General features: G+C 42.8%; 1 protein-coding gene across 12 annotated transcripts in view; it reads left to right on the top strand.

The window, feature by feature from the left end:
* The first annotated feature begins 2406 nt into the window (after positions 1-2406).
* Positions 2407-27577, top strand: part of fli1 (Fli-1 proto-oncogene, ETS transcription factor) — a 31918-nt gene continuing 6747 nt past the window's right edge. For 2 of the 12 annotated variants that reach the window (XM_056374184.1, XM_056374179.1), the window contains exons 1-6: positions 2408-2625; positions 4368-4479; positions 13893-14104; positions 14375-14529; positions 15454-15744; positions 22451-22519. In XM_056374184.1, the coding sequence (XP_056230159.1) occupies positions 4414-4479; positions 13893-14104; positions 14375-14529; positions 15454-15744; positions 22451-22519 (793 nt within the window). In that variant the 5' untranslated portion in view covers positions 2408-2625; positions 4368-4413. Of the gene's footprint in view, positions 2626-4367; positions 4480-8788; positions 8968-9028; positions 9132-13892; positions 14105-14374; positions 14530-15453; positions 15745-22450; positions 22520-27577 lie in introns of those variants that run through there. The other 10 variants (XM_056374180.1, XM_056374182.1, XM_056374186.1 and 7 more) reach the window with 10 other exon arrangements.

Raw genomic sequence — 27577 nt, 5'->3', positions numbered from 1 at the left:
CTCTCGGCGATGTAATCACAGATGTCTGTAGGTTGCCCACATCATCTCAAATACAAGTGCTTTTGGTGGAATCCCAGGAGAAGGAGCTCTGAAATGTTAACATACCAGTGAGGAAAGACTGGCAGTGGACTGCATATGGGAAACTGTTGATGGTAGATTGTTTGGCCGAACTGTAGAGAGGGATTAAGTCCGCTTATTAAAGCACAAGGGGAGATTCTGTTTGCAACTATATGCTAAATAAACATGAGACACAATCGAGACTGTCAAGAGCTCTGTTTGGACTCTCCACAAGAGGCATGATCACCTCACAGCTACATTCCACACTAAATGTCATTACCACGGCAAAGCACAAAAACAAGAAGTCGTAGATGGTGTAAGACTTGATGAAACAACCAGACAGAGGACTCAAGGGATTTGCACATATATTCTGTTTTTCACCTCTTTTAAAAACATGAGAGGCTGTTGCCACATAGGAAAAAATCAATCAGTGTCAGAAGGTTTAGGCAATTATAGCAGGCTGATTCAGCAACCTCTGATATCTGACATGGTAGTGTTTGAAGTAGCATTGTTCTGCCATCTAAGGTTAAACAAGTGTTAATAACAATTAGAAATATTAATTAATTAGTGTAGTATGACAGGTATATTTTAAGCAGTTACTGTAGGCTATCTGCCTGTTTTTTGTGTTTTCAGTGCTAAATTTAATCCACTGAAATCAGATTTAACCTAATATGATGAGAACGTATTAAAGATTCCCATGAAAGGCTGTATTTTGGTTAACTGGGGACAGTTTGACTGGGTATACTATAAGCTGGATGCTTTGGCCTTTATTAATATTTCTATCAACATTAGCACAGAATAGCATGTAATATTTTTTTTCTTCGTCTCTTGCTCTTTGAGAATTTAATAGTTGCTGTTCAAATGTGTTAGAAAACTTCTTCTACTGTATCCTGAGGAAGGTAACACAGCAGGCGCATGAATGCCATTTTTCAGTAAAACGGATGTTGGGATTTCCGTCCATTGTTTCGTGCTGGGAACACTATTATCAATGTTGTTGTTCTTAATCATTGCATTAGGAAACGGTGCAACAAACAGAAGGTCTAGCCGCTGATGAAAGACGACCTTTTTACCAGATGACCCCCCCCCCAGAAAAACAGTTTAAAAAAAAAAAAAAAATCAGTGAAGCCAGTCGGTAGGCCTAATATATTGCCTCTAAGGATTATACTGTTTTTGTAAGTGATTATTTTACGTAACTGAGTGTCTCTATTGAAATTCTTCCCAAAATAAATCAACCTGTTTCAACTTAAAGTTTCCAAGAGTTATATCATTGCATCACCATTTGGCAGCAAATAGGCTATCATATGTTGTAAAATAATAAAGAGCTGGAAAAACATAATTTTATGATATAGGTGCTTGTTGCAATGATCACATAAAACAGTTCCAAATTACAGCAATCGATCCCACATCTCACGCTCATCACATATTGGCTCTCTAATGCAAAAAAAAAGGAGAAAAAGTTACAGGCGACTTCTCTGTTTCACTTTGGTTGCTCTGCGTGAAATAGCGACCTTGATGAGGCTATAAAATGCTATGGTTGGGCGACTTTCCTCACCGTGAATTGCCCCACATCCTTTGGTGGGACTCTTTGGTCGAAGTTGAGGGCAGCAAAGTGAAGGAAATGAAGTTAGTGAACTGAGTGGGGTCAACTGAGCAGGAAAAGACAAACCCGCTGCGGAGGAACTCGTGTTGCTGTTGTATTCCTACGGGAACTGTCACCACGAGGACAGGCTGGAACATGAATGAGTGTCTGCATAGAAACTCCTGATCATTCAAAATAAATTACACACATTTATTTTTTTTAAGAAGAGCTGATATTTGGCTTTAACTGGAGGGTTTACTTTGCAGAGCAGAAATGTACGAATCTAGAGGCTGTCTATTTCTCCAGAATTGTTTCACTTCAAGTTTGATCCTTTTGAATGATCATTTATTTCTCTGTGAAAAGTTGTCAGATAAAAAATGATGTCTGTAGTTATAATGGAGCATAAATCCACGAATCTGTGAGCACACTTTTCCCTGCACTTAATTTGTGGAGGGGAGGTTTGCAGGTGAGATGATATAAGAGACAATAACATTTACTAGGAAGAGAAATGTTTTTGCAGAGATGTTTGTGGCGCGTTTGAAGTTGTCTTGACTGTTCACGCAGCAGTTCACCCACATGCGCCACTGCAGCTGGGGTGTATGCGGAATAATTAATAGCAAATAAAAACAAGCTCAAAAACATCTAAAAAAAATATATCTTTTACATATTTATCGAGCCCCCTCTCCACCAGAAGACTTTGCAAAGCAGATTTATGACGCTCTTTCTCTCTGCTTTCCCCTTATTTCATGGTTCAGTGGCCTCACACGGCAGGCAAGGGGAGGTTTTCTCTCGCTGCTCATTGGTCGCGGCTTTCCCATCTCAGGAACATTTCCATTCATACACCGGGCGCTCCTTTTCAGCCCCTTTCAAAATAACTCACTGTCATCATCATCGGGAAAACGGCTTTGCCTGGACGGGACTAATTATTTAGAATTGGAGGAGGAGTGATTCGATCGAAAGAGATCAAGCGACCGACACGGTAACGACAGGTGAGTGTGAAAAATAACAGAAGCAGATTGTGCGTTTTGCTGAAGTCCTGCACACTCTGCAGCGTGGGTGTGTGCACAGGAGCACTATAAATCGTTTCCACTTGTTTTATTTGTTATTATTTGCCCAGACTGACTGTAAAAAGCTGTAGATTGCGTCTCAATCGATTTTTAAAAAAATGCACGTTTCGAAATGACTGCAACAGTGAAATGAAACTGCAGCCTCCATCTCAATTCTCGTTAATGTTTGTGTCTTATTGCATCAGACTTGTTGTTCAAACTTTTACCTTATTCGAGGTCTGAGTTGCATCTGACTTTTGCAATCGAAAAACACCACTCACTTCGTCGCAGTCTCACTTTAGGATAGTCTATAGGTAAAGAGGGGCGGTGGGGGGTGGTGGAATGCGTATTAGCTGAAAATCAGTTGGCTCTCGTTTATGATGAATAACAGCAAGGTAAGATGCTTAAAATGTAACACTAGAGGGGTCCCGGCCCACGGGGCTGTCTCGGAGGAAGGTTCACGCCGTTATTCACCAGTCGTCCTCTGCCTAATTGGCTGCAGATGCGGTATCCAATGCTCTTTTTACCGCGTAGAAATTGGATGCATTTGGGGAACTTTATGAGGCGAGCCCTGCGTTTGCCTGCAGGAGCTGAGAAGACAAAAAAAAAAAAAAAAGGTCCCTTACAAGTATTTAAACCGTGCCACGTTCATGTATAACTCCCCCCACCCTTTTTTGGCTAATTTATCATGGGACAGGAATTCAATGCGCAAAAAAACTTCAGCAGAAACGTGAAATTGCGCAGTAAAAAGGAGAAATTGTGGTGCTATTAAACTCCTGATCGCGTGTAAGAAGGTACAAGTCTCCCTGTGTGTTTTTTTTAATTCTTTCTTTTTTTGTTGAATTTCCCTGTCAGGTATTGGCTTAAGATCACAAGGGCCTGAGATCTGCATCCACCACTAATTATGCTAAAATGCACAGTCGGAAAAAAGTTCATGATTGTATATTTATAACCCTGACAGGTCAGAGCATGCATGCTACTGAACAGGAGAGAGGTGTCCCATAAGCCTTGTTAAGATATGTTGGACTTTAATGGTGCGTCCTGGATGCCATTATAGAGGTCCATATACGTTAATTTGCCTTATCACACAGTCCATATAACAGCCGTTTGTGATGGTATATGCCACTACCTTCCTAATAATTGCACAGGGAGGGAAGGGCTAAAGACACCGTCCTCTAAGTGCCCTTTCACCCTAGACTTTGTAAGCTGCACTTATTAAAGCGAAAAGTGTTTCAATATGTGGTAAGCTTTAGGGGGAAAACGTGATGGGGGTTGGGATGAGGCCCCCTTTTTCTCCATGCTGCCCAGCTCCTATTGGAGCTTACTCCTGTTGGAGTAATTCATTCATGTTACCAGTGGGTTCGTGGTGTAATTTCCATCTGCTCGTGTTGTTAATGTATGGCCAGCTGTAATTAAAACCTGCCCATATCTAATACCACTGACCACCGCTGAAAGAAGAAGGGGGGGAAGAATGAATGAATGAATGAATGAAGGCATTATGTGAGCGGTTATACATGCAGGGGGCCATTAAGCAAATTTGACTTCCCTGTATTTTGGTGGAAGTGGAAACCCATGTGTGCCCTATGTGGAAGTTCACAAAAAAACTAATAATAATAATGATAATAATAAGAGGAAGAAGAATGTGATTAAGTTATGAGTGATTGTCAATGTTTTCCTTTCCTCAGGGCCCACTGGACACTGATCACCCTTGGGCCTGTCTGTCAAGTAGACATGTTTCAAACTGTCCCTGACACGTCGTCTTACGTCAAGGTAAGACACCACCGTCTCTTCGATCAGGTAATGTTGGAGGGACAAAGTGGGGTCCTTTCATTTCTTATGACTCTGGCTGAAAAAAAAGCATGTGCAACAAAACCCCCTGCAATATCATTATCCCAAAATACAAAAATAAAAAGTGTATTTCCAGTCAGTGAACATTATTTAACGATCATCAGTTATTTGCATTAGAAACGAGTGGAATTAAGTATTTAGGTTGCATCTTCTCCTGATTTTATATGAGTAGAAAATATTATGCAACATTAAATGATAACACCTCTAACACTTGCGGCTTTACTATCATGCACATGCCAGGCCTGTTGCATTTGATCGGGACCTTGTTATTAATTCTCCCTGCAATGCCTGCACGTTGACTCTGTTGAGATGCGACTGTTGTGATCTATCTGAATATCAATTTGATTTTTTTTAATCCAAGAGCTACTGTTGTTATGGTGACGTCACGAATCTCTCTCTCTCTCTCTCTCTCTCTCTCTCTCTCTCTCCTGAAAATGTAAATAAAGCAAACAGCGCACATCTGGTTTTCACAAAAAAAAAAAAACTGCATCGTGCCACATATGGCGCAGACCCTGCATTTCTGAGACGCTCCAACCATGAAATATTTCTTTTTGATATAAGACCATGTATAACCATATAGGCTAATGCCCAACATGATGTTCAACGTGCACTTTGCTCGCAGTTGTCTCTGTGAATCTGGGTGGTTTGCCATGACGACGTTTGCTCACATCATAATAATATACCGAGGGTGACTGCTCGGATTGTGCCTTATTAAAATGAGCCATTATGCAGAGGCGAGCTCGGTGATATCTCCATAATCAAGGTATTTTTCCAAGGGCGACTTGCTAATGTTTTGAAGACTTATTCCCCCTTTGAATAAGGGCTCTTTTCATCCAGGCGCAGCGTTTGTGCCACTGCGGAGACACTCGCCGTTTTAGGGCTCAGAACAATTCCTGATTTGTTGTGAGGGAGTTGAATGGCGAGGAATGTTTTAGGAGAAAATATGCTTTTAAAATGAGTCTCTCTGCTCCCTAAAATAAAGAAGACAGGAGGCCAGTGAAGGAGGGAAAGAGGTTAGAGGGACCTGAGCAGGAAGGCGAGCTAACTTCGAATTTTACAGTTACTTTCATCTCAAAGCTTATTTGATTTGCTGTGGAAATGCAGTCTAGATTATTTTTTTTGTTCTGATTCCAATAATGTTATTTATTGTTTTTTTTTTTTTTGGGGGGGGGGGGGGGGGGTTTATTCTGCCCGGAATCAGGTTTGGCGTGCATTTATTTGCGTGCAAGTGCTGCACTCACTTACTCACACACACATTCACGGAGATATTGGTCAGAATGTGGCACGCCTCAATACAAAATTTAAAAGAAATATCCCTCATTCAAGCGAATCCACGGCCCAGCATTTGGTTTTGTTTGGTTAAGGCCAGGCGAGACTGGAACTCTCCAATAAAAATAAATCTCAAATTAATTATGGCCTAGAGCGAGGGGCCAGACAGTTCGTGCTTATATGCGCTGCAGACTCCACTTTTTGCCCTCAGTATTTTGACTCGGGCTGTCTTTTAGCCCGAGAGAAGGAATGATCTGAATACAAGTCTGCAGTCTAATAAACAGCAACTTTAGCAGGCTCACATGGACTGGGACTATTTCTTCATTGTAATAACAGTCCGCCAAAAAGTTTCTCACAACTTTCACAATATGAAAAAATAACATGATTTCCCACACCAGATTGAGTTTCCCATGTGTATGTAAAAAAAGAAAAAAAAAAAAAAAAGGTTTGATACAAAGTGTAAAACAAGAAAATGGATCATTTGGTTGGGACAGGACCACACGTATGTACTTTTTTTTTTTTTTTTTTTTTTTTAACAAATGCTAAACATTAAAGAATACCCCCCCCCACTTCGTTTTATTCCCACTTTAGATCTCCCCTTTGTCAGACTGTTTTCACTTGTTGAGCTTATGTGACAAATAAAAGCCTCAATACTCACTCTTTTTTTTCTCATGTATGACATTTAACTCCATATCCTAAATCTTAGTAGGTTTTGGTATAAGCTAAAGAAGAAAGGATGGGCCTAACAATTGAAAGGCTTCTGAACATAAACTCTCCATAGTGTCCGCCCACCTCTGGCTTGTTGCCCCAGCGGAGAGACAGAGGAGCTACTGGCTCGTGGTGTAGGCTAAGGCAGAAATGTCTGGCTGTCTAGTTCCAGCGTCAAGCCAGATGTTCTGTGGTTCACTGTGTAAACCAACTTGCATCTGTTTATTGGCCTTCCAAAATGTTTGTTACCACTGTATTCATTATGGTCTTGGTAGGTCCTGGACCCCCAGCCCTCTTAATCAGCTTTATGACTGGGGGTGGCAGGTATTTGAATACAGAGAGGGAGTAATGTTGTCTGTTGGTTTAGCGTCATTTGAAAAGCATCCTGTAAATTACATGACATTACATTTCATCTATTTACACAACCTAAACTAATCTTGGCTGCCACATTGGAGTGGAGGGTAAACGTAACTTGTTTATTAATGGGAACTGGTGACATAATCCAAAGAGTCACAGTATCATAGTGGCATGATGGGTATTTTAACATATATTTGTATTTGTGTTAATAAAGCCCTGTATAGTGAATCACTAACTCAAGGTCACATTGTAATCACCTCTTTAATTTCTCACTTTATCAATGGCATCATTAAAATAAATCAAACCCACATACACAGGAATGTAGAGAAGAAAAAAAAGAAACCAAACCAGTCACTGAAGAGTTAAACAAGGTGTCTCCCTTAATTACACGAGTCTGAACTGGCCTCAGGCAGGAGAAGCCTTGACCCTTAGCAGGATCCAGATGTGGTGGTCCCAAGGGTGGGGGCCCACAGCCCCACCAGACCCCCGAGTCGAAAGCAGACAGGCCGGCCCTGCTGTCAGTCGTCGCGGCGGCGTATAGGCCGCTCCCCAAAGCAGAACCCCACCACTGCAAAAAATTTTCATCGTCATTTCAGCTCAGTCGTATCAGGCCTATGTTGTTAAACATTATAAAAACAGGCAGTGTAATGAGATACATTCGCTTTTGTCCAAAGTAAAGTCTTAAATGTATTATTTTCCCATCAAATGTGGTTTTCTTGATACTGATGGAATGATCAGATTTTTCCAAACTAGACTCAAACTTGTTAAAAAAAAATCCCTGAAACAACTACAGCACTACAATCTGGATTAAAGTCTGTTTTCAGTCTCTTAATCTAAATTACAAACTTGTTAGATTTATATGTTTCATTTGTCCTCAGTATAAAACAAACAAACAAAAAAGAAAAAGAAAACAAGTGGCAATAGATTTGTGAAAATGGACTTTTCTTGCAGTGTTATTGGCCTGGTCACGTTCAAAGCTGGCTCCATGTCTAGCATCTGCACTAAAATTATGCTTGAATTGATGAGGGCAATTTCATAGGGTAGACGAAAAGAAAAAAAAAAAACTATGTGGGGGTGGGGATTAGAGATATCTGATTTTGTTTAGGCTCAGGCGTGTAGAGGGAGAAACCATCGAATGACAATAGCAAAGTTAATGCGTAAAAATAATGATAATAATATATTTATGTTCGTTTTGTTGACGCATGCTGCGTGTCATCCATTCAGCCCTGTGCTGAGCAGCAGACGCACACGTGTAGAGCAGACCTTCAGACTATAGTGCGGTTAGGAACTGAATGCTTGGATTTTTATTAATGGTGTCTCAGGGCAACTTCACAGAGAGCTGTAACAAAAAAGACAAGGTTGCAACAGCTCCTGCCATAGGTGTTCAGCTCTCTCTGCTGTCTTGATTTAGAGCTCCATCAGCAGCCTATGTCTGACAGAAACATCTGTCAAGATGAACTTTATTCAATGTATCACTTTCACTTTGAAATATAGAATAAAACAGAAAATATGTTGATTTACAGAAGGATGGAGGCATGGCCAGATGTAAGTGTGAAGTGTAGGCGTGAACCAAAAAGGGCTCTTAAACATGGGATCACATTAGTTATAGTGTCCTGTGACAGTAAACCTCATTCCAGAAAACCTGGGTTAAATGTGTGCAGAAATAATTCATAAGTCGGATAAATAGTAAACCCGTCCACACCATCTGTGCCATTACTGGGAAAGCAAAACACACATCACTATTCTACAGCAGGCTACACAGCAATGGCTGTGCACAACGCAGGCAGCCATCCTGTAAATATTTCCGAGCAGAAAAACATAACAGCGGAGCGACAACTCAATTGTTTTCCCTGCTTATCTCTCTGGGACAGTATCCTGCTTTTTTGAAGGCAGGGCTTTCGGTGACACACAGCTTCCTTCTCAACCTTCTCAACAGTGGTGACTTCACTTCCCAAATTTAGAGGAAAGAAAAAACTCAATCCGGTAAAAGTGTCTCTTTCTCTCCGCCACATACCGGGGGCTGGAATTAATTCAGGAGCGTGTCATGTTTGGGATATTGTCGGGGTCCGCTGAAAATTGCGCAAAATGGACGGAACTATTAAGGTAAGGGTGGAGAACGGGGTGTATGAGTTTGTGGGAGACTGCTTTTTCGGAGTTGCGCCTCCTTTTTTTAAGCAATGGGTTGAAATGCCCCTCTGTGTCGGTCTATGAGCTGGGACCTCCAATCTGACGACGATGAGCGGCTTTTTTCTCTCGGTCTGAAAGCGGTAACGAGATTTCCTCCTTTTTCTCCTCTCTTTGAAAGTATCCCTTGTCCTTTTTTCAATAAGATGCCTGGTTGTGAGGAGACGCTACGGTGTGGATTTAAGGCTAAATCAGAATCACGCTTTGGACTTTTGGGGACCAAGCGCACAATTACGCACGTCTGGAAAGACACAAAGGAGTGGCTATTTGTTTCAGACAACGCGCTGTAGGCTGTAATTTCATATAGGTATAAGTAATCCACGAGTTCAACGATTTGGTTTAGTCTGGGAAGCGGGGATTGAGCAATAGCTATGACTGGATGTACCGCTGGATACGATGTGTCGAGCTGCGCAACAGCGGTGTGGCACGTCGCCCGGCTCGGTCCGAAGATCCTGTCGTTGTTCAGGAAAAAACTGTGATGATTTGGTGTTTTAAAAAGAAATAACCATTCTCTCTTTATTGCTGTTGATTGTTGAGAGTGCTTTCCCTCCGTTTTGTCGGACAGAGAGTTTTGTCAAAGTGTAAGGAAAGCTGTCATTTGGCAACTTCATGCGGTAACTGCACAGTTTGCAACACTTTAAACCACAAGGCTTCACAATGATACCTTGGCTTGCTACTTATATAGTTACACAACTATTTTGAAATGGTATGTTGGTAGTCAAGAGCGCTGGTCTACATTAACATTGGCTACTGGCCCCCGACAGTCAAATTCCAGATGTATTATGGCTGCAGCCACCAGATGTTGAATGGCAAGTCCCTATTAGTTCACCCTGCCATGCGTCCAGTCTGTGTCCTCTGGTTAACAAGTCTAAGCTGAGAAGAATGCAGCTGCAGCATCTGCATTTACTCTTATTGTTGCTGAAAAGTGATGCATGTGACTTATTTTCTTTTGGAAATTTAAAGTAGCTGGTTTGTGGCGGCTGGGTGTGGTGTGAGTTTTGGAGGAGTGTAAACGTTGGCCAGACAAAAATGTCAGGCTGCATATATAGTCACTTTGAATCCCGTCATTCACAGCGCTCTGAGTGTTTTGTTATGTACTGCATGGGGATGAATGCCATACTACAGGAGGATATGAGTGTCTCAGCCTGGATGTCTGTAACAAAGCGAGAAGTTGTGTGACTTAATGTAATCATAATTGAATCCCTGAGTGTAAATGACTGGCTGTAAGCTGCATTCATGCCTGCTAAAAGAAAGGAAGGGCTCTCTAGCCATGAGAGCTTCCTGTCCTACACAATCTTTTCCTGACAGGTTTCCTCTTCCTTCTTAAACAAAAGACAGGAATGCCCCCCCACCTCCACCACCCTCCCACCCCCCCCATACCCCGGGTGGCTACTGCTTAGATGGCTGTGTGTGAACGCCAAACAGACACACGTGCAATTTGGATGTTGGAGCTATTGCATATATATATATATATATATATATATATATATATATCCAGTCTGCTCCACAGGCATCATGACGCACTTGGAGAGATAGACTTGGCTGATGTAAACAGAACAGAGGTGGCTCCCAGCAGGTGTCACACTCACACAATGCTTATAACTGGGCTTGCAGCTTCACAGCTGAGCTATGATTTATTTGATGTTTTTTTCCCTCCTTTGTCTGTGGCACTGTAGAAAGATATATTGCACAACTAGAATTCAGATTTTATAAAAATGTTTTCCAAAGACCAAATGTTTTTATTTCAGAAGCTTTCTAGAGATTATTATAGATTTTAAGCGAGGTCTTCAGGAGAAGTTCATCTGAAGTGCTCAAAAGTGGCACTTAACCATTTCAGAAATTATCTGTGGACATTGTGAGATAGACAAAAAAAAAAAAAGAGAGAATAACTGCCTCTAGCCCTCACTGGCAGTATGTGTGTGTTCCTCTCAGATACTGGAAATAAAACACAGCAAATTGGCACTGCTCTGTCATCCTTTCAGCGTCTTCTCATGAGCGTGGCGAGCTCCTATTTTTAAAAAACCCTCTGCGATCTTGATAGACACACACCACTTGCCAATCATGGTTTCAATTGCACGGGCTGATATGTCACTGTAAATATAACGTGTAACAGTCAAAATAGCCGACTGAGCCCTTATCGGGCCGTAATGAGACATTCCCTCACTCTTCCACACTTTATCATCCGCAGACGAGCTGCTGTGCTCTGCTCAGATAGTGAGTCCTGCTGCCAGTGTTCAGACTATGATGGATCCACTGATGAAATCACTGGAAAATCTAATTCTGGCGAGATGGTTAAATGCTTCTGGAGAGGTTCTGCTTTTTTTTTATCCAACCATTAACCTGAAAAGCAGTACTTTAGGAAATGTCCAAAGTTTGTTTTGTGTTTGTTATATGGCGCAGGCCTAGCTATTTCTAACAGTGGGAAGAGACATTAAATATAGTGCCTGAGATTTCTCTAAATTTAGTTTGATGCAGAGTTCTCAGTTCACTTCATTATATTATTAAGCCAGAATAATAATAATAATAATAATAATAGGTGGATTAAAACGTAACTATAAGACTTTGTAAGTCTTTGTATCCATACTTTACAGCCAGTAACAGGGCTGTGGCATTACAACAGAGGGCACTATGGTGCAAATGCAGTTTTTCCACAGCAAAGGTCGCCATAACTTCTGAAAATGAATTATACAGAGCAAAGGCTTCACCTTTCACTGTCTTTTGTTAGATCAGTTTGTCTGTAAAGTACCAGTTATTTCAACTACTATAGTTAGAAAGTGGCTGACAATTACTATTTAAGTATATGGTCAAAAACATAGATCAAGTATTGGCATATAGGTGATCATAATCAAAAATACTGTCATCAACTACAATACTCTTCTTGCTTATGTTTCTTGTTTGAGAACTCAGATTTACTCAGCCATATCATTTCTTGTCTTACATGTAAAAACATTATCACTTTGTTAGTGTTTATAATATATAAAGCAGCTATAACTGCCATAGAGACACCCGGTTTGTGATTGCTGTAGCTAAAAGAATGTTGTATTTTTCAACTCATTGTCAAAATAGAGTTGGCGAGAGAGCATCCCTGACATTTATTGTGACTCTAGTGTTTTTGTGCACATACTGTATATACCACATTCATATTATGGTCAGTCTCCGTATGTGCCGATTCGAACGTTTACCCCAAAAAGAGACATTTGTCATTTGAATAGGCCTAAGTGAAGACTTTCTACTCGCATGAAATGTCTTAGAAAGGAATGGCACTGAAGTTATGTGAGATCAGGAGGATTTCACTTTCATAAAAGTAACATTTTAGAGAATGCAAACGACATGTTGGAAATATTGATCAATGAATATCAAGTAGCATTTTCCCCCTGAAGCAGATATGTGGCATTTTGGAATGAAATAATTCAGTCCCTGGGGATTAGACACGTCTCGGTCTAAGCTGTGCCATCAGATCCTATCAGATCCAGATGTGCCTCAGACCTGAGCCTAATCCTCAGCAGAGGCATATGACTGTAATGATTTTGCTTTCTGACTTGTTGTTTTTTTGTATTTGTTTCTTTGATTGTTTTTAACAATGATGGATGGGGCGTTTATAACAAAGGCTGACTCATCAAGTCATTGTGAAGCAGTCCCTACATTTTGTGCCAGCTAAAAGTTATTGCCTGGCACAGGTCTGAGATGGTGACATTACCCAACTCTGTTCACTATCAAACACCACAAGTGGTGACATCTGCATGTTAAAATGTAACCCACCAAGTGCATAATCCATGCTTTACTTCCAAGACATTACACGAGGAGCATGTTGAAACCACGTAATATCTTGGCCGGCCCTGAGTTTCTGCGTTTGTTTTCTTTAATAAACTTACATTGCTCCAGCTGAGCCACAGCAGAGGGGTCAGTGTAGCCGTGACCCCCCCTGCTTCTGTTGAGTCTTCAGCTGTGGAGAGAAGCCCAAGGCCCAGACAAGACAGACACATCAGGGCCTGACAGGGGATTTTTGTGTCCAGCAAGTTAAGAGGATACTGATAACGGGCAAGAGAAAACGATTACACAGCCAGGGAAATTTGTTAGGATACTTTTGTAAAGTCAGCATGAGAAGTAAATGAGAGATTCTTGATTTAAAAAAAACTTTTTTTTTTCGTTTTATTTGTAAACCTTTTAACGGCTCATTACTGGTAGAAAAACCTTACCTAATGGATCCTATGTAAGTAAACCGGTAAGTTGGATGCCTCCAATCTTACAACTCCGTCTTACTCCACTGTGGGCATGATTGAAGTCATCCTAACATCAACAGGAAATGACAGTTGCTACATGGGCTGTGTACACAAACCACTTAGGATGCCAGACTGTGATATGACCCATAACTGCACATAATTGCTGTAAACAGAAATACACAAGAGACTGAAAAATTGACATCACAAGTTTCTGGGTAATGTCAAATGAGTGACTTGATGTTGTATCTGCTCATGATTTTCAGTGTATTCTAATCATTCTTGTTGGATGACTGTGTCCTCCCACTCTTAAAGGAATAGTTGGACATTCGGAGCAAATATGACATTGATACTACCGTGATATCTGTTCATTGAATATGAAAGCCAGCAGGTAGTTAGCTTAGCTTAGCTTAGCACAAAGGAAGCAGGGGAAACAGCTAGCCTGGCTCTGTATAAAGCACCTAAAGCTCTTTAATTAACATGTTATATGTGATGAGAATAGAACTAATGACAGTATTCCCCAAAATGTGAAGCAGTTCCTTTAATGGTGTAGGATAGAATGGTTGTACATGACTTCTCACTTGTTAAGTGAGTCAAGAAACTAATATTTACTCTTTCCACCTCCAGGAGGCGCTATCAGTGGTGAGTGAAGACCAGTCCTTATTTGAGCCTCCGTACGCTGCTGCTGCCCCTCTCCCCAAGACAGACATGACTGCATCTGGCACACAGGACTACGGCCAGACCCACAAAATCAACCCTTTACCCCCCCAGCAGGAGTGGATCAACCAGCCAGTGCGGGTCAACGTCAAGAGAGAATATGAGCACATGAATGGATCCAGGTATGGCATGACAGCCACTTCCTGTGTTCTTACATTCTTCTGTGTTGTGTGAAATATGACTTTTTTTTTTTCTTTTTTTTTTAAAATGGCCATTTCTTTACCACAACTAAGCTTCACTTTTGCATCTAATCTTTGATATAATTGGCCCTGGCGAGTGCAGGGCTTAAATATCCCGTGCCAAAGTAAATGACTGGAAAAGAAAACCAACAACACCCAATTTATCTGCTGATAATATTTTTACAACTTACTTGTATGTGTGTGTTTGTGTAGCAGGGAGTCTCCAGTGGACTGCAGTGTGGGTAAATGCAATAAGCTGGTGGGGGGTAACGACACTTCTCAGATGAACTATGGAAACTACATGGATGAGAAGAACGCCCCTCCCCCCAACATGACCACCAATGAGCGTCGAGTCATTGTACCTGCAGGTAAGACTTAGCTATGTGATACTGCGCTGTATCTGTATATTCACTGCACATTTATAAAGGTGCAAAACGTAGCAGGTGTTTCTCCTGTGCTGCTGCTGCTGTGAGTTCAGACAGAATCACCCCTCTCTTTTGGTATCATTTTGCCAATGCTGTAAATGTTTTATGAGTCCCATTTTTTTATGTACCCAGTTCATGGTGTAAAGCATTGTTCCAGTGTATTACGTCACCCATGGGAGCACAGCTGAATGTGTGCAGGTAGAGAGATGTCAGCTTGTCTGCCAGACCAATATATTTCTCCACTGTTTGTACAAATTTTATCTTTTAGCAGGCAGAATAATACAGTTCAGGGAGTAACAAGTGCAGTTCTGAGGTTAAAGCCTTTAATTTTAATACCGAAGTTGATTATTTTGTTACACATGAGCCAGAGAGAATGACTGTATTTTCCCAAAAAATGAGCACATCTAATTCATTTAATTAAAATCGGACGGAGCCTTGATAAAGTTTCCATTATAAAGGCTATTCAAGTGTTAGTACTAAACTGATGCAAAAGGCCACTCATCTATCAAACTAATAGGAGCTCTACATGGAGGCCACTCCTTAACCACAAGTGGTAAGTTTGGGGTTAGGTTTTCCAACTTGGCTGTGCAGTATATCAGACTTGGGTCAAGTAGTACGTGCAGATACTTTGTATTTAGCTTAAACAAAGCAAAATGTACTACAATGTTTGATCATAGGAAGGGATTTCAGAATATTACTCTGAAAAATGATTTACCTGAAACCTAATATGAGTCATCCCACTCGAGCGTACCCGATTCATATGGTTAAAATAAGACAAAGAATATTTACAACTAGCTAAACAACGTCTGCTCCTGATATAAATTTCTGCTTCCAATTTGTTCATTTCTCCCCCTCCCTTTACCTTAGAGAGGCACTCCCGGCTCTGTCTTCCCTGCTGTCTGTCCACAATCAATCCTTTCACATTCAACACAGCTCTATGCTGTCTTCCCGCAGACCCGTCGTTGTGGTCCCAGGACCATGTGCGCCAGTGGCTAGAGTGGGCCATCAAGGAATACGGCCTGTTAGAGATCGACACAGCCATGTTTCAGAACACCGACGGCAAAGAGCTTTGCAAGATGAGCAAGGACGACTTCCTCCGGCTCACCACCATGTACAACGCCGAAGTGCTTCTCTCTCATCTCAATTACCTCAGGGAAAGTAAGTACACTCAGTGCAAATTAAGTGCAAGAATAAGCAAAGAGGCAAATCAAGAGGAACAATGTATGATGATCAGTTAATGGCTTACCGGAGCATATGTTGAACGCCAATTTATTAATAGAAAACAGAACTGAAAAATGAAGAACATACTGAATCATTAGCAAAAGGACAGTAATGTTGATGCACTGTGCTCTTTGTATTCTTGCTGTACATGCTGACTGTGCCTCAGCTGAAGTCTGCACTGGCATCCGTCTTTGCCAAAGAAAAGTCGAAATCAACTTTCAATCAAAACACAAGCCTCTTTTCATATACTTTTCTCCACTTTTGGATGAGACGTTAGAGTGAAAAATCGCCAAACCCGGGCAAACAACATGACACTTTTTTTTTTTTGTCACCGCACCATATTCCCATTACCATCAATAAACAATGAAATTGCTTTTACTGGAAACTAATTTCTCCATAATGTCTACCCAGTACTAAGCAAGAGCTGTGGAAACCAAGAGGGTTTCTTTCCCCTCTCGAGATAACCATCAACTGCATCCCCACCACTGCCCCCCTCCACTACACTTTGCAGCGCCTTATTCCACATGGTCCACAGAAAGATGAAGCCCAGGTGCATTGCCTCAGGAATCACGCTAGGCCTGTGTGTTCAGCACAGCAAAGAAAGTTGATCTGCAATTTGCAACGGAGGCAACTAAATTTGAGCCTCTTACCTTTGAAGAGTTCCTCGGCGCAATCCGGCTTCATATGTTTCGGCGGGGAAACGAAGCCAATTTTCTGAGGCAGTATGCAAATTGCATTTCAATACAAGATGTAACATCTGGTGCGGGTATTGCTTTGAATACACAGTAATGTCTAGTTCAGACAATAGCTTCATCCACTGTTTACTATGAAAATAAGCAGATCATGAGTAATGTGATTGGTGGACATACAGAGAATTCTTTTCATTCTGTACTTTGAGACAGTGAGAGCTGCGTCTGCTGCGGCTGCAGAATATCATGACACCACGCTGGGTGGAGTGACTGATGGCTCAACTAAATTTAACATTACTCCCAAAAAATTGTGATGGGCCTCAGTGTGATGTAATGGGAACTGCATTTTGTGGGTGTCAACAGTTTTCTCTGTGCACAGCGTCTGGGCAGAGAGAGATGCTTGTCATGAGTATAACAGCCTCATTGTGTAGCACTGCAGCGGGTGGATCTGTCTGACCGCCACTGGGCACACTCCGCAGAGCAGTTTTCATTATGGCCACTGGCTGCGGGACTTAGCCACGGCTTAGGCGTGCTGCACCGCGACTCTGCCCATTGCTGTCCTTTTTTTGATTTAGACCTTGTGTGTTTTGGAGACAGAAGAGATGTCTTGGGAATCCTCTCCACTTGCCAGTTGAAATTGCTTTGGATCTGTTCCCGACAATCAAAAAGATGAATGCTCCCGTCCCGCGCCTGGACCGACTGACCTGTTTTGGGGCAGCTCTCTGAGAAGCGAGCAGTGTGTATTATTGACACTGGGAGCCTGAGGGCAAGAGAAACCATGTTAGTAAATGAACGTCTGAGGAAGACTAAGAAGAAGAAGGAGGAGGAGGAGAAGGAAGATGAGGAGGGCTGAGGTTTCATGCAGACCCTGCAGGGCTGATGATTTGGGAACTAAAGCCATTCTCTCTTCTCCCCCCGCAGCACAAACAAACACAATCATAGACGAGGAGTAACCCCGTCCAGAAAATAGACCTCTGGCTTTGCTCACGAGAGCTGGAGCTGGGCCGAGCTTCCAGAATACAGAAAAAGAGAGAAGGAGGGGAAAGCCTGGGCCAAGCCCTGGAAGTATTAGTGATTACAGGTCATGTGATGTATTCCTCCAACCCCATTCACCAATCTTTACTATATTACCCCCCATCCTCCACCAAAAGATGGATGGTCCAAGGGGATACTGCAATCATTTCATACACATCTGTGTGCATCATGTGTGCATTTGGTTCTGGTTATTGAACCTCTGATTAACATTCCTCAGAGTCATTAAGCGCTGTATGTACACTCGGCACGGGGCAGGGACATACTTCCCCACCCTACAGCCATACCATAACAAAACATTCCTGCCACGTCATGCGCAGAAATATCGTTCAGACGCCCACGCTGGTGCAACTGTGGGCACAATCTGAACATCTGTCTGGCTGCCCAGCTGCTTGCAGTAACAAGGGTAGTTACCCATGCATTATTTTGGCCTCATTGTTGGTCACTTATCCAGATTTTTATAAGTGATGGCCGCCCGCACCCCAATGTGCTTTCAATTTTGGGTGCAATTTGAGAATTTGTTCAAATTAGTCTGTCAGGGAGGGACCGCGGACTGTTTGCTTTATCGCACCCATGTAGGTCGGTTTGATACCACATGTGCTGGAAACGGAGCGGAGCAAGAAACCTCAGACAACGAGAGAACTGTATCCTCCCGACACACAGAGATGCAAGAGGAGAGGGGGAGAAAGAAGTGGGAAGAAGGCAGAAATGAAAGGAGGGAGTGAGGAGACAGAGAATTGAGAGCAAATCTGCTGTAGACCTGAAGAAACATAATATTAGAAATTGATGAAAAAAAATATCCTTGACAGATAGCTTTAGCAGTAGTTACTTGAGGACAAGGGCAGGAGGGTGTGAGCAGGAGAAACAGTTATAGAACGCGAGTGTGAGATAGAAAAAAAAAAAAAAAGTCGGGGGGTGAGCTATTTTTTAAAAGTGTGTGGAAACGGTCCGAGGTGGTCATGATTGAGTGCCTTTGGAGGATAGCAATAGTTCTGTTTCCCAGCTGTCGCCATTGCTTGTGTGTCTGGATGGATTTACAGTGAGGGAGTCAAGACAGAGAGAGAGAGGGAGAGAGAGAGAGAGAGAGAGATAAGTCTGGACTTCTGCACTGCTGCTGCTCGCTCCAGAGTGGGGGACATTCTCGAGCCCTCAATAGTTTATACAGACCATAAACATCTGGGCTCGAAGGCTGAGTAGGGAAAAAGGAGGTCTGGAGAGCTCTCTCTCTTTCTCTTTCCCTCACTCTCTCACTCACTCTCTCCCCTCTTCCTCCTCTCACAACATTTTTATTGAGCTCCCCTTGCATTAGTTCTTTCAATTGGCAGATTATCACTGGTGCAGAGGGGCTCAACGGCCTGGCTCCGCGCCCTTTACTGTTAGCTGTCTGCTGTTAGCCACCATTACAGAGCAAGCAGTCTGTGGCTGCTCACTCGACTGCTGGGGTGCAGACACTCAACACTACAAGAATTTATGTACATATCACATTAGCATAAGTGGGGGAGGATAATAAGCAGTTGCTAGTCATGTAAACACTGAGATGAGCTCAGCTGTAATTGAAGCTAACTGCTTAGAGGTACATAATAATTGTACTTGCAAACCAATGCCAGTTAAGAATGTGGATATTGGGGAATTGGTGGAAAACCATGACGAAAAACATATCTTACTGCAATGCCTGTGCATCGCAACTATACAGTTAAGTAAGGGGTAGATTAAGGTCATGGCAAAGTGACGTTTGGTCTACGTTTGCTCTGATAGTGTGTGTGTGTGTGTGTACAATCAGAAGAAACACTATAGCTGTGTCCCAATTCAGGGGCCATATCCTTGGGTGGACACAAAGGTTTGGCCCTTCATAGCCATCGTAGCCATCGTAGCCGTCGTAGACTGAAATGAGATGGTCTGGCCCACGGCGGGTTTTCGCTCTGCATCACCAGCTGTGCCCGCCCTAGCAACCTCGACAACACGTAACTTTTTCTCACAAAAACTTGAGGTTTTAAGGCCTTGGTTTAAACAGTTGTACCATTAGCTGTTGAACTGAGCTGAAACCCAATACTTATATTTAAGCTAACATTAAGCTATCTGTTGATGGTCAGAATATACCTCCAAAGCATAGCTGACCACTGGTTAAACCAGACTGCCTCATTTTCTATTTCTGGGTTAAGAACAGAATATGAGACGCGTGCGTGTGTAGACTGTTATGTTTAAAGGCACTTTTTACAGAGCTGGAGGCTGAGTAATTAACGCAAAGTAATGATTAATGTAACTGATTATTTTGTGCTTGAGAAACGAGTAAATTGATGTAATTACTTTTTCAATCAGTAGCATGTAATGAGTAATTAAATACATTTGAACTTGCTCAACATGGCTGACAAACAATGTGAATTAGATGTTAGAAAACACTCACATTGGTCGTTTTGGAAGGCAATGACGAATGATACTTTGTGGTTTGGAAGACCTGTTGGAAATTTCACTATGTAAGGCTGGCGTGAAGTCAGACAGCAGGGCTAGTCAGTGCAGTCTTTTATCCTATAAAGCTAAAAGGATGACTTACCGTTGGCTGGAGACCATTCAGCCCCCTTGAGGTGGCAGGATGCCCAAAACCGGGGGACTGGGACCCTCAGTTTGTTGACAAAGCTCAGACCACATGTTTGAGGCAATGGTATCACATAGCTCTACAGGATAAACAGCAGGGGCCCGATGGAGGTCCGTTACAATGCTGAGCAAGCCCTGGAGGACCTCTGTCAATATTATGGGCGTGCCAAACTGGAGGACGGGAGCATTTGAAAGAGCCGTCAGTCATAGGAATGACACAAAAGAAAATTGTTTGTGGATGTTATGTAATCTCACAGACTCTGAGCAGATGTGACAGGAGAGGGGAAGAGAGTGAGGGTCTTAGAAGCTGAACATTGGCCAGTCCTCCCACTGTGCTGTCAGATTACCGGGACATGTTTGTTTTCTGAGAGAGGAAGAGGCCGTCCAAATAAATAGGCAGCAAAGCCAAGATTCCCTCCACCAAACTGTCAGCTGTGGTCTCTCCCTCTCCCTCGCTCTCGTTCTCTGTCTACCTCACTCACCCCTACGCTCTCGCTCACTCTCACTCTCTCTCGTACAGCAGCCCTGCATTTGTCTGTGGGATGGTTTGAGGTTTTCTCAGCAATGCTGCCTGTTTGCCTGTCTGGGTCAGCCCACATATGTGGCACACAGTAGGAAAAGGGTTAACAACCCCTTCCTCCCCCTTCTCTCCCTCTCCCTCATTTTTTCTGTCAGTCTGTTCATCTTTCTCTTACACTTTCCCCCTCATTCCAGAGATGGTGCTCTGGTGGCTCGCTTGCCCCTCTGCGCTTACACTCTGCGTGTGGAATTATTTTTGTACGGAGAGCTGCATTTGATTGCTGAGCAGGGACCCTGCCTCATACAATGGCTCCCCTGTTCTGAGGCCCCCAGGTTTCTAAACTAGACCCAGAGCCTTGGGGGTGCCGTGGAGTAGGTAGAATTGGGAGGGGTGGGGTGTTGGGAGGTTAGAATACATTTGTGGAGCACCCCACTCTTCCTCCCCTCCTGGCCACCCCCTAAAAAAACAGATCCCTAGTCGGCCACCATGGGCCCCTTCACCCCCCAATCCCAGCACCAGCAGCACAGTGAGTTAGGTAAGAATCCTACCCCAAATCTCAAGAAAAGCACGTCACAAATTGAATCATTCTTTACAGCTTTTTGTTTGTTCTTTTTTTATGTTGCTCCATTCACAAAGGGTATCTTCCCTGCTCAGCAGCTCCCCCCTTCTTAGTGCTCAATCTCAACACTACCCATGTAGTAGCTGCTCTTGTGTTTTCTCTGTGCATTTTTGGGTCTGTTTTTCCACTCGCTGATTTATGCCTGGGGGCAGCTAAAATTAAGAGAGCATTTTGGTGCCGCCCAGGGTGCCTGTGTAAGTGGAGGAATGCGGCGCAGAGTTCTGCTCCATAAGGTGAAATGAATAGGCAGACATAAGCAGAGTCTTGCCTCCCTGACTTTATTATTAAGGAGCAGGGTTTGCCCTTAAAATGCTGACAGGCTACGGGCTTTTTCCTTCGTATTAAAGACATTTAAAGGACTGTCTGTGTGCTGGCTTTGCTTTATTTGGAACTAGATTTATGTGTCAGGAGTTATTTTCCCTATTTTTTTTAAGATTATTTTTTTAAGATAAAGCAGGAACACAATTCAAAAGATGAAAAGGACTGAATAGTGCTGCTTGACAGTAATTGAGCTGAACTTTTTACTGCCACCTGCTGGCTATTGTTGTAACCTATTGAGGTTTTTGTCACCCTGGCTTCAGTAAGGGTGCACTGAGGTTACTCTGAAATACACCTTCCTTCCCCTTCCTTCTGCCTTCTCTGACCTGCTTCAACTTTATGTACCTTCACGGTCTCTCAGGTCTGCCGATCAGCTGCTCTTAGTGGCCCCGAAAACCAGGTTGAAACTCAGAGGGGATCCGGCATTTGCATTTGCGGCTCAAAAACTCTGGAACAAGTTGTCTTTACACGTTAGGCAGGCCTCTTCACTGCCTGTTTCTAAACCTTTTCTTAAAACGCAACTCTTTTCCTCAGCTTTTGACATAGTCTGAGATGTTGCCTTTTCATTGTTAACTGTCTTTTTTGTATTTTATTGTTATTGTACAGCACTTTGGTCAACAGTGTTATTTTTAAAAAGTGCTTAATAAATAAAATTGGGATTGGATTGGATTCCGTTAAAGCTAATTCATCATAGAAATTCACACCTGTAAATATCCTGCAAGATCATAAACCAAACACTTATAGAAGCATACTGATAATGCTGAACCTTATATGTGCAATAATGTGTAACACTGTTAATTACTGAATGCTCATATATTATATTCATATCTTTTTGTGCTTGTCTGTGGTGTCATTCATTATCTCATTTCATTACAGGTAGCTCATCATTATCCTACAATACACCATCTCACACAGACCCATCCCCACGTCTGGTTGCCAAAGAGGGTAGGAACTCATTTTGTTCTCTATTCTCTCTCTGTTCTGTATTTTTGGATAATCTTATGATTTGGATTGGTGTCACTGTTTTATATCAGGGGAGTGTGGTGAGAAATGAGAAGTCAGAGAAGTCTCCTCTGCCCTGTAAAAACTATAAAAAGGCTAATTCTACTCCACAGTACCTGCCAGCGTCAGACAAGCAGATACACACAAAGCGCATTCACGCGCACACACACACATACACTTGAGAATATACAAGCCCACCCTACAAATCCAAAACACATGCACAAGTCAGTGATTGCCATTGACAAAGCTCACGGCAGGTGCACCTTTTGTGTTGTTAAAATAATATGAGCCAAGCTGCTACAGCAGACCGTGCTATTTAGAGCCGCTACCTGAACACTGTGACAACACATCGTGGCTCAGAGGGGGCGGTCACAGAATAGAGGCATATTAACAGCAAGACAAAGGCGTTGTGCTGATGAGTCCTATCCACAGCAGCAGGGGCGAGAACAGACTGTGAATGCAGAAGCAGGAGGACGTGAGACATGTGAATGAGGTTGTTTAATGGAAAGACAAGCATCAGAGACAGGTGCTGAAGCAACAATGTGTAAGGCAAACATGTGTGAAGCTTGGCTGCTTCAGGCCAGACTGGAGTGGAAAGGAGACGATGTGTGTGCAGGTTCTTTACTGTAGAGAGGATGACAAAAGGTTAAAGGGAGAGGAGGGGCTTTTGTCACTGGAATAAACTTGCCAATTCTTGTCACTCTGCACATTTGACACTTCGCAAAGTGGTTATAGCATTTTTTATGAGATTACTGTCACTGTCTGACAAACACAACATAGGTAACGTTCGATTCAAACATGTGGCACAGTGAGTACTGAGTATGAGCCTGCGAGATATACATCTTAATACACGGTTTTATTCTATTTTTTAACGAAACAAATCGGTTTTACTAAAAAATAAAATAAAATGCAATTTCTTCTTATTTGGTCTTTTTTAAGGTATTGTCACTTCTGTTTTAAAAGGTGCCCAAAGTAGCAATAGGAACAATAGCAAGCAGCTCACTACAACTGGAGATCTGTCATGTGTTTGTTACTGAGAGTTTTCTTAATGGATTGAATGTAAAACTAAAAGAGGGGCTCTATGTTTGCATTCTTATGATGTGAGATTCCTGGTGATTGCAGTTCACAGGTGTCTGAGCTGACCACAAACGCCTGAATCTGTGTTTACAGTGACAAAATCTATAAAAAAGTAGAAGTGCAGCTGTCAAATGAGATCTGTTGTAGTGTTGGTCCTGTGACTCTTGCAAAAGCAAAGCTGAGTTTCTAAGAACAATGACCATGGCAGCTCAGGATGATTGTCTCTTTCCTCTGGATACCTTCTCACTCTACAAACATTATTTTGTGCTGACACAACATGAACTAGGCGAAGGCTGCACTGCCTATCTGTTTAAAAAAGCTACACATCCTTTACATCGGCTATACAGTGTCACCACCAGAGACGAGAGAAAGGACTGCAATAACAATGATAGCCTCGCTTACAGGATGAGGGGCCCTATCACGGCAGGAGGAGAGGAAACACTAGGTCTGATAAGAGTCCGAGAATGCCCTCTGCCTCCTTCTATATCTGCCCCAGTGGTGAGCATTAGCCGGCTGCGTACTTGTTAACGCCCGGCTTCAATACCAATAGACCAATGGGCAGGCCAGATAAGATTCTGCTCGGTCACCCCCGACCCCGGTCTTCCTGGTTCTCAGCGCCAGGTATTTGGACTGGCAGGAATAGAGCGTCACTCCCTTCAACAGCATTTCCCTTTCACAAGAGGTGACTTCTATTATAGGCTCCTGTAGCACTGACTGCGCCTCTAGTTGTGTCCTGTGATCCCAGCCTGTGTATAGCTTCTAGCTGCCTGTGACTCCAACAGGGTGACTTTCCATGTATTCTGAAATAAAACGTTATCACACTGGTGCCCCACCAAATTGACATGAATCGCTTAACTTATTAATCACATTAAATACCACAAAGTGTTACTTTCATGCAAAGTTAAATGAAAAAAGAGAGGAAGAAGAGAAGAGGTAGAAAAAACATCAAAATTGGAGCTGGTAGTTTGTGACTCAACAATAAAACAAGTGTTGCTTCAGGAGAAGCCTTTATTAACATTTTCACAGATCAGTATTGCCAGATGTTCAAGTTCATATTGCCTTTTGAGAACAGTCAAATACCATACAGGCTCTTTGGGGTAGAGTAAGCACGAGCATACAGCAGGAGACAACCCTTAATCTGCTCCAGACTCTGTGGTGTAAAATGCAATGTTATGAATAAAAGAGAGCATATAAAACACGGAATGCAGCAGCTATGAAAGGGTGTGTGTGTGTGTGTGTGTGTGTGTGTGTGTGTGTGTGTGGCTGCATGTTTCTAAAGTCTGTGTCTACTATTTGCCTGTGGATAGGTATGTGTGTGTGGGTGAGTTCTCGATGTCCTAGTACAGCATGTATAACAGTATGCATTTACATTATGTTTGAGTGAGTATGTTGGGAGCTATATGTGCATTGTACATCTGGGTGTTACATTTATACATGAGAGTTCTGCTTGTTGGCCACTTTTTTAGCTTTTTTTTTTTTTTTTTTTCTCCATGTGATGAGTCTTTGCACCTTTTTCAATTTTAAAGTCTCTCTTTTGTGTTGCAGCTTTGAAATAGTGGATTTTTATAATTCGCAGTATGGACACTCATATTCTCCGCTGCTTCTCTATGACTGAGGGAAGATGATGATTCACCTCTGTGAAAATATTTATTTTGCTGCCAAGTCCAAGTGGCAACACAACTTGAAGTGCGCCACAAGATGTTGCACATCTGTGACTTTCAATTACTCCCTTTTGTTTTTTGAAAGTAAAGAAATAAATGGAATAAAAACAGGGTGGGCTAACAAAGCTTGCGCATCACTTCTGCCCTTAATGTGTTTAAGTTTGCGTGTGCAGCGGAGTTGTTGTCCCCTGTTACTCTGAAGTGTTTTTGCAGTTGATGCTTCTCTCTCCTCTGGAGCACCTACTGCCTCCTCACTGTGTATAACTCCTGTAGTTTGCCATTATTCTCCTCCTCCTATGGCTCCTTCTTCACACAGATGGCTTTTAAAGCACCTGTATTATGGGTATTAAAAAAAGTTTATCCTGTCTGGGTCTCTCTCCTTGGCTCAGACTCTGGGTTAAAAACAGTCCATGACTTGCCTCTATCTCACCTTGTACGCACAGTTGCTCTTTCTCTCTCTCTCCAACTCTGTCTCCCCTCTGTCTTCAACCTTCTCTCTGTCTCTGTCTCTGTCTCTCTGCCTCTCTCTTTCTCTCTCTCTCTCTCTCCCTCTCCCTCTCCCGCTCTGTCTAGCATTCGGGCCTTGTTTTGACTAACTGGTCCTGCAGTCAAAGTCTCCCAGGAGCGTGCACCACACCCCAGACCAGAGTGGAAACTGGCTCAAGTCGCAGTCAGAGCGAGGCCTGGAAAAATGAAGGCGGGAGGGAGGGGAGATGAGGGGGATGAGGCGGTTGTGTGTGTGTGTGTGTGCGCGCATGTGCGTGTGTGTGTGTGTGTGGTGTGTGTGAGAGTCTGCGTGCGTGCGTGCGTGCACACATTCGGGTCTGGGTCTGTGTTTGCGTGGCTGGCTCGTACCGCGTACCCCTCAACCACTTGGGCTTTTGTACGTTTTACATCTGCTGCCTCTTCCTTCTTCTGCACTTTCACTTCCACCTCGCCACTTTTCTCTAGTTCCAATTAACCCCCAAAATGGATTTATTCTATTGGTGAAAAGCTTGACTTGCTCAGTACATTTTGAGATTTTATATTTTTATTTTTTGGCACTCTATTTGTCTATTCTCGCTTGCATGTTGGTAAAAGGAAAATTGTTATTGAGGTTGATGTAATCTGGTGCCAACAGCTACACCCAGGGTATCAAAAAGATGTGGATGAGCCCACATTACTGCTGGGCATCTCCTCCAGCTCATACCAGACAGGAGCTGGGTTTGCTGCCGTTGTTTTCTTTTCAAATTCCAAAGTTGTGTTTCGTCTGACTCTATTTTTTTTTGTCATTATTTTTCTCCACCCTCCCTTAAGTTTCTTCTTCTCCTCCCTTTTCGTGCTTTTTTATGCACTTACTCACTCCGTCCTCATCTCCATCTGTCTGCTTCTCAATAATCTCTCTCTTTCCTTCACCCTCTCATCTCTCCTTCATTAGTCTCTGCTTCTTCTCCCCCACCACTACCAACTCCTCTCCTGTTTGTAACCCCTCCTCTCTGCACATAGATGGAGGTAGCCCCCGTTGTGTTTTTTTTTTTTTTTTTTTTTTTGGTGTGGTGGAGAGTGGATGGAGGGCTGGGGGTTGGGGGGGGGGGGGGGGGGACTGGCGGTGAGGAGAGGGGAAAAAAGGGCCAGTAAAACAAAGAGAGGTTGTCTGCAGGCGAGGCAGGCAGGAAACGCAAGTCTCCCAGGACTCTCCCCCAGTCACTGCTCCTTGGCTATCCTGCCGGCCCACACCAGATTGAACCTGACAGCCCCGCTGAGCCACGGCAGCCCACTTGTTATTTGTCCTTTTTCTCCTTCTTTTTGTCTTTCTCTCCGTTACACTCGCCTTTCTTTCATCTGTTTGATCATACTCTAATATATTCATTTTTTCATGCTTTGTTGCATAGTTCATTTCCTTCATTTCACTTTATCCATATGTTTTTTGCACCGTCTCTTGCACTGTCTTACATTTCTCTCCGCTGCCCTCTTCCCAGTCACAGAGACCAGATCTCCTCCTGTTGTCTGCAGACAGGAACACACCCCTTGACTGAAATTTCAGGGGTTAAAAGTTGAAAAGTTAGAAATTAGTGAGGAGATCAAGAGGCCCCCGAGCAGCAGGAACTTTCCCCAATGAAGGATATTCTGCTCGTGAAGAGTGAAAACAAGGCAACAAAACATCCTTTGAAAGTAGCACAAGACACACGTAATTTGATTTGAAGTGTTTTTACATTTTCAGTGGTGGATTATGAAATGAGTAAAACAATAAAACACTTGTGTGGTAGGTTACCAGGAAAACTTT

This window comes from Seriola aureovittata, chromosome 4 (genome assembly GCF_021018895.1).
Source record: "Seriola aureovittata isolate HTS-2021-v1 ecotype China chromosome 4, ASM2101889v1, whole genome shotgun sequence".
Classification (NCBI taxonomy): domain Eukaryota; kingdom Metazoa; phylum Chordata; class Actinopteri; order Carangiformes; family Carangidae; genus Seriola; species Seriola aureovittata.
Note: the sequence above shows the minus strand (reverse complement) of the source record. Positions and strands in the feature narration are given on the sequence as shown.